This window comes from Dermochelys coriacea, chromosome 8, assembly GCF_009764565.3.
Source record: "Dermochelys coriacea isolate rDerCor1 chromosome 8, rDerCor1.pri.v4, whole genome shotgun sequence".
Lineage (NCBI taxonomy): Eukaryota > Metazoa > Chordata > Testudines > Dermochelyidae > Dermochelys > Dermochelys coriacea.
The window spans coordinates 80,549,013-80,561,722 of record NC_050075.1 but is presented as its reverse complement, the minus strand read 5'-3'; the positions used below and the strand labels follow the sequence as shown (position 1 = coordinate 80,561,722).

General features: G+C 43.1%; 1 protein-coding gene across 1 annotated transcript; it reads left to right on the top strand.

Moving 5' to 3' along the window:
• The first annotated feature begins 280 nt into the window (after positions 1-280).
• LOC119860519 (60S ribosomal protein L31-like) lies at positions 281-681 on the top strand. Its single transcript, XM_038414319.2, has one exon. It carries the CDS (start codon positions 361-363, stop codon positions 670-672), a length of 312 nt encoding a protein of 103 aa, XP_038270247.2. The 5' UTR covers positions 281-360; the 3' UTR covers positions 673-681.
• Positions 682-12,710: the final 12,029 nt, after the last annotated feature.

Sequence of the window (12,710 nt, the reverse complement as noted above, 5' to 3'; positions counted from 1 at the left end):
TCCACAGCAGCCCCCTGGGTAGAAGCTTAGCACCCTCTTCACCTGCCCCCCTCCACCTCCGCCCTGGATCCTCCCCCCAGTGAGAGTGAGGCTGCTCCATCCCCTCCCCTGCTGAGCCACCTTTCTGGCTGGGTTCCCTGAAACCCCTGCAGTCAGGTTCCCTGGGCCCTGGTGCACAATGCCTCCTTAGGGCTTAACCCCTTCCTGCCTGTGCTGTAGCCAGGGGACAGGAGGCGTCTGAGTTATGTCAGTGGCCAGCAGTAGCCTGAGGGTTGAGCTGCCTTTCCGGGCAGGACAGCTCCAGGAAAGAAAGGTGAAGAAAAGAAGAAAGGGAGATCTGCCATCAATGAGGTGGTGACTATGGAATATATCATCAACATTCACAGACGGATCCATGGAGTGGGATTCAAGAAACACACCCCCCGTGCTCTCAAGGAGATCCGTACATTTGCAATGAAGGAGATGCTTATTCCTGATGTACGTATTGACACCAGATTGAACAAAGCAGTCTGGGCCAAAGGGATAAGGAATGTTCCCTACCGGATCCGTGTACGTTTATCCAGAAAACACAATGAGGATGAAGATTCACCCAACAAACTATACATGCTGGTTACCTATGTACCAGTTACCACTTTCAAAAGTCTACAGACAGTCAATGTGGATGAAAATTAAACTGATTTACACTAGAACAAAGTTACAAAAGTGACACTTAAAAACACACACCCGCACACACAAAAAAACCACTGTGCAGGCAGAAAGGGACAAGCTGCTTCCAGACAGGGGAGTGGAGTGAGGGGGGAGACATGAGCTCTGCAAAGACACAGGCCAGGTCATCCCCTCCCCCTCCTCCTCCTGCCCTCTGGCTGGAGGAAGCTCCCATCCCTTCCCTCCCACACAGTGCTGAAGGATGCTGCTGGAACCATTCTGGTATGAAACCTGGCAGGAATCTGGGGCAACGGGCCATGTGACCCTGCATCACCCACCCCACGTGTTGACTTGGAAAGCCTGTAGCGCCAGGTACCAGGATAGACAGGTCTGTCCCATGGGCCCAGCCAGGAATGGAGGGCGGAAAGCGCTGGGCAGGGAGGGTTGGGTCGGTCGCCCCTCCTTGTGTGAGAGAGCTGTACAGGAATGTGTGTGTGTGTGTGTGTGTGTGACCTCTCCCCATGTGAGCCCTAAAGCCTTAAAGATAAGAAGGTAAATAAAAAAAATCCAACTACTCATATTTCTTTTTAACAGGGGCTCAGTCAACTTGATCTTAATTTGAACATTTGTACTACATAGTTCTGATTGCCATTGAACTCGCCTGAATACGAGTAATTTTACCAGGTGTCCCATATTCAGCATAGGGAAATATGGTCACTCTACTTTTGAATGGCTACTGAGGAGGATTATCAGCTCTCACCTGTGCTTTGGGATGCACAGGAACCTTCCTCATAGAATTATCTTCAAGCCGCAGCACTACAATGCCTCCCACATGAAGGCTGGCTGCACTGAATCAGATATTTTTGGCATATATAGAGAACAGAAAGCCTGCTTCATGGGAAACTGAATATAAAACTTCAAATTCAGTAGCCTCCAGATGTTAATATTGGAACTTCAGTTCCATCTAAATCCTATTTGATATGGGTTGATTTAAATTTGGCATTCATTGTTAAGCTTCAGGGCCAAGACCTTTGCTATAACTGTACAGATCAGATTAATAAATGAGAGTGTATGGTGGAATGCAGAGGGGAAGGGATATGTACCCCCTTTTGTCAATAAGTATGATATCAGCATGACAGAGTGCACTTCTATGTCCTCTCTCAAAGGAGCTATTCTAGACTTCCAGTAATAAATGTCTCACATGATGCTTAAAGGTTATTTTTGGTAGGACCAATAAAAATGTGGTTCTGGACCCTGATATATAATGTCAAATCATATAATATACAGTTACGATTAGAGATGGAAAAGACCTGTTAGATCATTAACTGTAGTCTGTAGCTTTGCTAATATGGGATTGCTCTCTACAATCTATCATCTAGTCCCTTCTTCAATTTATTTTTTAAGTAATGGAGCTTCCACCATCTCCTTGGCTGGCTACTCCATAATCTAACAGATCTCACTTTCAGGAAACATTTCCTAGCATCTAATCGAAACTAAATTTAATCCCATTACTATTACGTTTACCCCCTTCTGTCTTCTAAATAATCTCTATCTTATTTCCCGGTCCACTATCACCTTTTTTTGCCTTCTGAGGGTTAGTAAGTTTCATCTTCCCATCTGCATTTCAGAGCCTCTTCTCCTCATGCCTCATTTGTTTTAACTTAGTTTTTTCCTCAAAACCTGAATCTCATTTTATTATTTTTGCCCATATTTCTACATTCTTTTGGGTTCTTTCCATTATTTCCTTGGCCTCAGTGATATTTGCAACTCCTACTAATTTAATATCATCAACTGTAAACTTCATTAACAGGCTGTAAACCTTTTCTATATCAAAATCAACAACTGGGTAATATTTTCTGTTAGTTATAGCAAATGTGTATCCAGATGTTTTGATCTATTGAGAGAGGAAGAGTACTACATGATTTCAATTTCCCACCCAACGTTTGCTGACTCTGTTCACTTCACAATATATGTCAGGGTTTCTCTTTTAAAATGCTTATTTTATACATACTCATATAGATGCGTATACACACACAGAATGTTAAAATACATTGTGTTTTGTTGTTGATTTTGGTGGTATTATAAGCATAAAAACCCCACAACCTCAGAGTCAGTAGTTTAGTTCATTACTATACTTCCAAAGGGAAGCATCTTCATGATCAATATAGAAATCATAGTTATCACTAGGCATTAGGAAACTCAGAGAGATTCAGAAGTTATCAGCACTGGAATGTTTATGAACCTTGAGATGAGTTGCACAGCAGTTTAAAACTTAAAAAGCTACATTCTCCCAGCCCCGAGATCCTCTCTTCCTGAATACAAAATACTGACTAAGTTGTGGCTGTCATAGGTCACTAAGCATTCTTTTACTTACTAGTGGATATAACCCCATGCATCTCATTGTCATTCTAGTAAATGAAGTACACCCAAAGCTACACTTTTCTCTGGTTATTTGGGGGCTGAAGTCAATGGAAAAGACTCACCAGGGCTTGGATCAGAGTAGTAGGACAACAAAAAGCAGAGTGGTAACAGAGTAGTAGGACAACAAAAAGCAATTTATAGCAATTTTGTTATGTCTGAAAGCTGGGGCTGGTAAAATTTAAATCCAGAACTATTCCCCACCCCAGTTCCCCAACAAAATGGCAAGGCACACCAAATGCAATAAAATATTTTTGCTGAACGATTCAGAGTACCCTTTCTAAATGGTTACCTTAATGGTGTTCCTATTAGCTTGCTAAAACAAAAAGCCATGGGGCTTTGCAGCATCCTGCACTGAGCTCACAAGTTTTAAAGCAAGTGGAGGGGTTCTTATTTCCTAGGGAGGGTTATTTCTACTGACCCCTGCAGACCAATTTTCTTTTGGGTAGCTCTCAACATCCTACTGCTGGATTTGTCCCAGGCCCATGATGACGTAGCTCAGACTCTCAATCTTTCTGTAGTTTTAGGAATCTAATAATGAGCTCTTTAACAATCCCCTGTTCTGAGACCATGCTGTGATCTACTTCCCCGAAGATTCGCGGAACTTCTTAAAATACCTGGCCCAGCTTCTTCTGGGCAAGGGTCACCTTATGATCTTTTAGGTCCCCAATGGGAACCGTGCAGAGGACAGGGCTCTCAGAGCATGCAGCTTCTTTGTTGGTTTTGAGATGCTCCTTCCGACAACTCTGATCACATGGGAACCTATGAGGGCACATTGTTTACACAGCCCGTGACCTGTGTGGTTTCCATTATTGACTCCAAAACTCCTTAGCTAATGAGCTATTGTTCTATTTTATAGGAGCATATATATTCAGTCTGCTTATTTGATAATATTCCCTTCCAGAAACACTACTAAGCCTCAAGGATCTATCTTGAATCTTTAGCCTGCCAGGAAGCCTTGTAATCTAAATTATACCAATTCCTACCTACTTCCCTTTTCCACTCCCTGAACTACTTTAATCCTTACCCTAGCTCACCAAACTCTAATTGCTTTATCTTGACTCTCAGCTCTTTTCATCTTCAAATCCTTTTCCCCACTTACTCAATGCCTCTATTTTAAAATCCTACCTCACATACTCAGACAAAGAGAACTGGGAAATTAAAGCAGACTATGAGGTAACTGTTACTTATATCACCTTCCTCCCCAGTATTATCCACCAAGCAACACCTCTAAACAGAGCATGAACTTCATTTAGACTCCACTGAGAAATCTCTACTCCACAAAAAAGGGTTCCACATCCTGGATTTAGCACTCCTATTATAGTTTCTATTGCAGTAGCACCCAGAGGCCCCAACTAGGTGAGGGCAATATTGTACTAAGTGCCAAATCTAAATAGGCAAGATAGAGAAAGTATTTTTATTCCCATTTTACAGATGGGAAACTGAGGCACAGAGATAAACAACTTGCCTCGGACCAAGGGAACTGAAGCCAGATCTCCTGAGTCCAAATCCAGTGCCATAACCACAAGACCCATCTGCCAGTCCATGTTTGCTGGCTATTGCTTTTATTGGCATTTATTTCATTTCTCTTACTGTAAAGATTTTGAAATGATGAAAATAAAAATTGTGATTTGATTGCATACAAGTAGGGGAGGTACTAGACAAACATGCAGCTGAGTGAGACGCAGCAAGTCACTGCCCATGCTTTAATGAGATTCAATAAAAACATCCTGAGAGGAATAGGAAATACAGATGTGAACATATGACTTCACGAAGTCAGAGATCAGACCCCAAAAGAAGCTTTTGTAATTACTTTATATAATTATATAATTATAATTCATGAGCCGAGACTTGCCAGGATCCACTAGTTTTAAGTAACAAAGAGATGTCATGTGACTATTAGCAGCCGAGGATCTTCATTTTCCAGCATAATTTTACCTGGTCCATGGAAGAGCATCAAATATAATCCCTGGAGATTAGAGAAAACATTTAACTGTTAATGACTGAAAGGAAAGACCTGGATATTTGGAAATGCGTCCAGTGGATTCACCTTCTGATATGGAAGAGCAAATAACTTTTTTCAAAAGATAAAATAATGAAATAATTGAAATAACAGGAAATAAAATGCTCTCAAGTGCTAACCTAAGTACTGGGGAAATGGTTGTCACTGTAAAATGACACCACCAGGAGAAGGCTGACTGTGGACAAAGATTATGAAGTACTATATATAAAGTGAAGAGTACTATATATGGACTGGATTCTGCCATCCTTAAGGCCTTATTCCGTGAGTAACCCCAATGAGATCAACAGGACTACACGCAGAGTAAGGCATTGTTCATTGTGATCAGAGGTGGCATGACTACTACAGTACTAGCATTGTTGCTCCATACATAGATATTCTGCAGATAAATGTGCTGCAGAAGCTATAGCTGCGGTTCTTAAAATTTTCAATACCATGAATAACTCCTAATGCACCAACCCCACTTCTAAACTGCCAAACCCAATTCTATACATCACCTCTGCCAAATACTGTATTCATTTATATGAAAAATATTAGGACAGCATTAAGGAGGCATGAATACACAGACATTTGAAAACAGCAATGACAGCAGGCTAAAGAAGAAGAATGCTCTGGTTATTAGAGCACCAAACAGATTTCTTATGTGACCTTGGACAAGTCACCTACTGACTCCAGGCCTCAGTTCCCCATTTGTAAAATGGCAGTAATATGCCTTCCTTTGTTTTGATTGCAAGCTCTTCATGTAGGGACAAGTCTCTAAATATGCATTTATACAGTTTCTGCCACAGTGGAACCCAGTCTCCTCTGGGGCCTTTCAGTGACACCATTATACAAATACTGTAATAAATAATCATCTTTGGTGTTAGCAATGTTGAATGGCACTGATGCTGGCATAGTTATATCAGGGTTCAATTTGGCCCAGGGTCTCTTGGGTTTATATCATTGCATTTCATCTTCACTTTTATTATGAGTTTTTGACTTCATATTGCTTGGTAGTTTCTCTTGCTTCACAACGTTTTCATTTTGCACCATAAATTTTATTCTTTTCTGGGATTTATTCAGATTATTCTATTGTGACTTTACCCATATTCTGGCATTTCAAATAATTATTTTTTAATTCATTCTTATTGGTTTGCTGTCACATCTGACAACATGGGGGCGGGGGAGTTATCCACATCTTTTGAGAATATACTGCTGTCCATTTCTTGCTTTGTTTTTAAAAATGCAAGAAAAGGTAGGTAGGTGCCTTACAAATTCACTTAGTAAACTGTTTTGTTACTATTCTGATCAGGCACACTAGGTTTGACATTTTAAACTTTTGCAATTTTTTCCCTATTTCATATAAATATGGTTTGGCATTGAAACAAACAGGAGATGAAGTCAACTTGAAATGTTTCTCATTCACATGCACCATACACACTATTGTAAGCAGTTAAAACCAAAACTCATATCTGGTATGTCAGCAGAAACTACCTTTATTGCCAAATGCGCCAAACTTCAAAACAAGAAAATTCAAATGGGTTCCAAAATGCAAATGCTTTGTGACAAGGTCAAGCAAGACAGGTGGCAAATGTTTATGTGGACTCCACAATTCCGCCAGATGAAAAACAGGTGTAGATTTCATTGACACTGAAGGTAAAAGGACAACTGTGGAAACCATGTCCATTAAATAAATATTTCCAAGACCAAAATCAACACTTTTCTCATTACTGTCCCTAGGGCTCCTTTTTTTCTTACATATTGACCCCAATTCTCACATTTGGTCAAGCTCCAAGAACTGAAGGAAGGCAAACATATTTGCCACATTTGCAGCCCCCAGATGCTGGGGCCACTGGGCACTGATCTAGTCTCCAGTATAAATGAGAACTGCTATATTTCCTCCCATATACTCAAGAATTCCTCAGCATCATGGGAATGTTCTGATCTAGTTAAGCCAGCATTACAGCACAAAGGGAGTTTATTACAATAAAAATTTTGGCCCTCCCTTTTCAAAACACATAACACTAGTTCTATACCCACGGCTCCCTAGGACAAGTGATGCTATCCAGCAGGATGTATGTTTGGTGGTCAGCATACGTACATCTTGGGGGCTGGGGGGAGGGGTGTGTTTTATATCTGTGAGCCACAACTTGCTAATGATTCAATACAATACAAATATGTGCATAGAGCTCAATCCTGTGGTCCTTACTCACATAAAAAAAACCAAACACTGAAACTAAATAGATTTTTGCCTGAGGAAAAATAAGATTGGACTCTGTAGTTCTTTGCAAAAAGAAAAGGAGTACCGGTGGCACCTTAGAGACTAACAAATTTATTAGAGCATAAGCTTTCGTGAGCTACTAGCTCTAGAGCTGTAGCTCACGAAAGCTTATGCTCTAATAAATTTGTTAGTCTCTAAGGTGCCACCGGTACTCCTTTTCTTTTTGCGAATACAGACTAACACGGCTGCTACTCTGAAACCTGTAGTTCTTTGACGGCACAGAGCCCCACAATGATAAATGCTTCTTTTACAAGCTGGTGAATACAATACTAAGTTATGTGCACTGACAGAGAAATCATAATGTTTGACATGCCTGTAGCCATACCACCTTAAGCTCTGATCCCATCAGATCACAGAAGCTAAGACAGGTCAGCCTGGGTCACTATTTGAATTGAAAACCTCACAGGAACCTAGGTTTTGCAGGAAGGGTGGCTGGTGATTCAATAATCAGTAGAACTTTTTGTTCAGAGTCAGGCTGTGTTTTCACTGCAGAGTTAACACAAGAGTAGATTGAGTGAGAACAGCCATAGTGCAAAATAACATTTATGCTGCACAGTGATTGGATTACTAAACAGGGTGATTGTGTTAGCAAATAACTAATTGTGCTAATTTAAACCATAGCCTATACCCCCAGATAGGCCAGCTAATTGGTTAAAAGTACAACCATGCTTTGGTTAAGGGTTGTGCGTAGACAGGACGCAAGTTACGGATAACACTTAAATTAACTCTGTAGTGAAACAAGTCCTCAGACATGAACCAGTCTCTCAGCACAATGCTGAGGGGCAGGGATCTGTGTTCATGTCACAGTCCGTGTCAGTACCTGGCTCTAGCCTGGGAAGCTAGTGATCCAACCAGCAGACCAAACTCGGTGATAAATCATGGTCACATGACAACTGAGGCATGATGCTCATATGCTAAAAAGAGCAAAAGGGGGTCTGAGACAGCGGTAGGTGGCTTCTTTTTGATGATCTGTAAGACTGCAGTCATGACCACTTGCTTTTACTAAAGAACTCACAGCAATTTTCAAAAGAGAAGAAGTGTTAACTTCAAGGTCCTGACCTGGTCCAGCCAGGACAATTAATTTTTCCTACTAGGCAATTTAATTATGGTGTAAGATCACAGAAGTCAGTGGAGCTGCACCACAAATTAGTCAGGCCCACTGTGCCCAACTGGGTGCTCAGACACAGGAAAGTCTCCTACCGAACTGTGCTGTGCAGCTGATGGCAAAACTTGACCTGTTCTATTTTATCAGTAAAAACTTTAGCCCAAATTGCTGCATTTTTGAAGACAGCGTAAAATAATAAATAACTTCAAAGCTTCAAAGATAAACATCCACACTGTGTGATGTGGTTTCCTTTAGAAGAGAGCAAGAGAGTGAGTTTTGACTTATAGTTTTGCTATAGCATCACCCTGGCTCTAAATTTCTCTAAATTGCTCAGAATACAGTGTTCTTAATGCTATTACATAATGCTAAGTACTAACCATTGGTGCCGTTTATAATTAAGGCCATTAATAGCTGTTTTTTCGGCATTTACAGGAAGATGAAAAAAAAACCCTGCTGGCATTACCATCATAACAGTAAGTTGCATGTCTCTTTTCAGACAAACTGTCTACAAGTCCTATCCTGTGGTAAGTGAAGCTTCAAGTACATTTGTCGGTGTGGCTGAATAAGTAATGTCAGTTTCATTTTCAAATAGTATCTTTTGTCTAGATTTGCTATTGTTATTTCTAGCTGGCAAAGATGTGCCTAGGTAGAGTTCTGTACCCTCTGTTTCAATCAGTGCATGTGCACCATCTGAAAAAAGTATCTGCAGATAATGTATTAAACATCAACTGAGAAATTCCAGTAAATAGAATCACTTAGCAGATAACATTTTTCTAATATTTATAAAGAATAGGAAGTCATTTTCAAAACATGCACCAATATGTTAAGAGAATGGTTCAAACAGTAAGTGAAAAGGTTCAGTCTTTTCAGCATGGGGAAAATGTCTCTGAAGACAAAAGAAGTGTTAACCACAAAAATAGAAATTCATATCATCATCTACTGATGAAAGCATTATATGAGAACTGGGGTATTATCATTATTCAAGTGCACAGACATATTACATACTGAGTACCTTACATTCAAGCATCACACAATTCCCCTCCTGACATGAACAATTTAGCCTCAATCTGGCCATGAGGAATCATTTCATGGATGGGGAAACTGAGGTAGCGTGTTTACAAGAAATTATAAAATTGACCATTGATTTTTGGACCCTCTGTTTTCTGGGTACCTCACTTAAGACACTTGAGGTTTGTTTACTGGGGCAGAGAAGGGGGCAGAATCACGATGGGAATGAGGGGCAGAGGGATAGAATGGGGAGTGAAGGGAGTTACTAAGACTTGGAGGGGGACAGGCAGCTCTTTCTCCAGGGTGGGATGGAGGATCCCAGGGGTTCCTACCTGCTCCCAGGCTCATTCTAGCCCCTCCAGGTCCCATTCTCTGCTCCCTGGCCTGATCTTGGGTACAGTGGCAGCTGCTCCAGCCCCATTGCCTCCTGCTCTCATCTCCACTCCTATGGGTATGCACAAATGTATGCAGGGGCAGAGCCCCCACAATATTCCCATTCCCACTAGCTCACCCCCCATTTCCCAGGTTCCACCACCCCTGTTTCCACCAGTGTTTTGTGACCAAAATTCCCCCTAGGTAATATGTTCCCTAGTTGTAGAAAGAGCAGAAGAGCTAACACAGATCAAGTGCTGGGAACCACTGGTATTTTTAACACCGGTGGTCTAACTCAGCTCAGAGCAAGGTCTAAATAACAGTGCAAAAACACCAGAAACCACTGCAGCCTATCTACACATAGGCCCTGTCCACACTGGCAAGTTTCTACACAGTAAAGCAGCTTTCTGTGGTGTAACTCCCGAGGTGTACACCCTGCCAAGCCACTTCATGCACAGAAATTGTGCAGTTGCAGCACTGTAAAAATGCCACCCCAATGAGAGGCGTACAGCTTTCTGCACCGGGGCTACAGCACTGCGGTACCATTGTAGACACCCTGATCGATTACAGTGCTGCAATTGACCTCCGGAAGGTGTCCCACAATGCCTGTTCTCGCCTCTCTGGTAATTGGTTTGAACTCTACTGCCCTGCCAACCATGAGCACCACCCCTTAATTTACTTGGGAATTTTGAAAGTCCCCTTCCTGTTTGCTTGGTGATGCGTACAGCGGTCTCAGTGCATCTTTCCAGGTGGCCATGCCTGCTCCATGCAACAGGAAATCCCCCACCTGGAACAATGCTGAGCTGCTGGACCTCATCAACATTTGGGGAGAGGAAGCTGCCAAGTCCCAGCTGTGTTCCAGCCGTAGGAATTATGATACCAATGGATAGATTTCATGATGCATGACAGAAAGGGGCCATGACCAGGACACACTGCGGTGCAGGGTCAAAGTGAAGGAGCTGCAAAATGCCTACCACAAGGCATGGGAGGCAAACCACCACTCCGATGCTGCACCCACGAGCTGCCAGTTTTACAAAGAGCTGGATACGATACTTGGTGGCAACCCCACCTCCACTGTGAAGGCCACTGTGGATACTTCGGTGGTTTGCGTGCCGGTCAAGAGTGCACGGAGCCAGGAGGAGGAAATCGTAGACGAGGATGTGGAGGGAGAGGGGGATCCAGAGGCAGAGGATGACTCAGAGGTCAAAGATGCATGCAGCCAGGAGCTCTTCTCTACCCCGGAGGAGGCTAGCCAGTCACAGCTGTCAGAGCTTGGCAAAGTGCAAACAGGAGACGAGGCCCCTTGTAAGTGGCTTTGATTTTGGGAATTGCTGAAACGAGTTGTTGGGGGCAGGAGGGTTGGAGAAAGCAGGCTTGTGTTTGTATGATGCATGTACCACCACATGCCTAGTCTGAGTGGCGGAACAGGGTGTTGATTGACTCCTTCACTTCACAGAAACCTGCCTCAGAGATTTCCATGAAACTGTCATGGAGATACTGAGCAATCCACTGCTGCAGATTCTTTGGCAGAGCTGCTTTGTTTCTTGCCTCATTAAGGGTAACTTTCCCACACCATTCTGCCATCACTTTGGGGGGGGGGGGGGGGGGAACGACAGGAGGGACCATTGCTGCACACAGGCATGCCGCATAAGGGCCAGGGCGGAAGCCGCAGTCTTGGAGAAGATCCTTCTTTGATTCCCTGCTCATGCTCAGCAGTGAGATATCTTCCATAATGAATACAGCCTGTGGAAAATGTGGAGACAGGAATGATTATCAGACCCCCACTACAGTGCTGGCTCTCCCCAAGAGCCACCTGCCCAGTGTACAGTATAGTCCTGGAACACTGATTTCCCCTGCCCCTGCAGTTATTCACCATTTTGGGGGTCTTGTGGCTCATGTGTGCTTGCCTGGGGTCAGCCAGTTAGTGATAGGTATGTGAATAGTGGCTATGTTTTAAATCACTGAATCAGTGGTCTGTGTGTTGCAAATAATACTGCTTCTCTAAAATGTTGCATTTTGGCTTCACAGATATGACCCTGGGAGCCCAGCCTCCCTCTTTGTTATTGCCGGCTGAACGGCTACCCAGAATTAGAAAGCGGCCACGAAGAACTAAAGAGGACTTTATGTCATGATGCACTCTGCGGCCGAAAAACAAGAATTGAAGGAGTGGTGGGACAGCAAGAAAAAGGACCGACAGGAGAACGCAGTACAGCAGAATGGAGCCACGGAGCAGCTCTTAAACATTATGGAATACCAAGTGGACACGCTCCAGGTGCTACTAGCACTGCAAACCGAGCAGCTCCGCGCCTGCCCTCCCCTGCAGCCACTATCACAAGCTCTTTCCAATGCGCCCCCCAGACACTACAAATACACTCTTATCAACCTCCTGGCTCCAGTCTGCACCATCTGCATTCACTCCTGCCCCGTCACAGTCCAGCCCTGCGGACTCCCACTACCCACTGCACTCAACACCCGTCTCTCTGCAATTTAGCCCTGCTGAAGTACAGCGTCCACTGCACTGTACTCCAAAGGACAAGGTTGCATATAATACCTGGACATACACAAATCTTTAACCATCCCAGGACCCCACCTCCTCCTGGGACCCTCCATTTCCCCATCCCCCACAGTGCTGTTGTGTTTTATTTGTCTCTCTTCTCCAATTGTTGCTTTTTAATAAAAGAATTGTTTTGATTTGAAAGCACTCTTTATTCCATTAATTGAAAGCAACAGAACCCTGCAAAGCAACAGGCAATTTTCTTAAACCTTCACAGTGCATCGTCTGCACCAATCACAATCACCTCCTAGCATTACAAGCACTGCACTCCCGAGCATAGCAACAAATATTAGTGGTTTTCAGCTTGAAATTGCTGCCTCAAGGCATT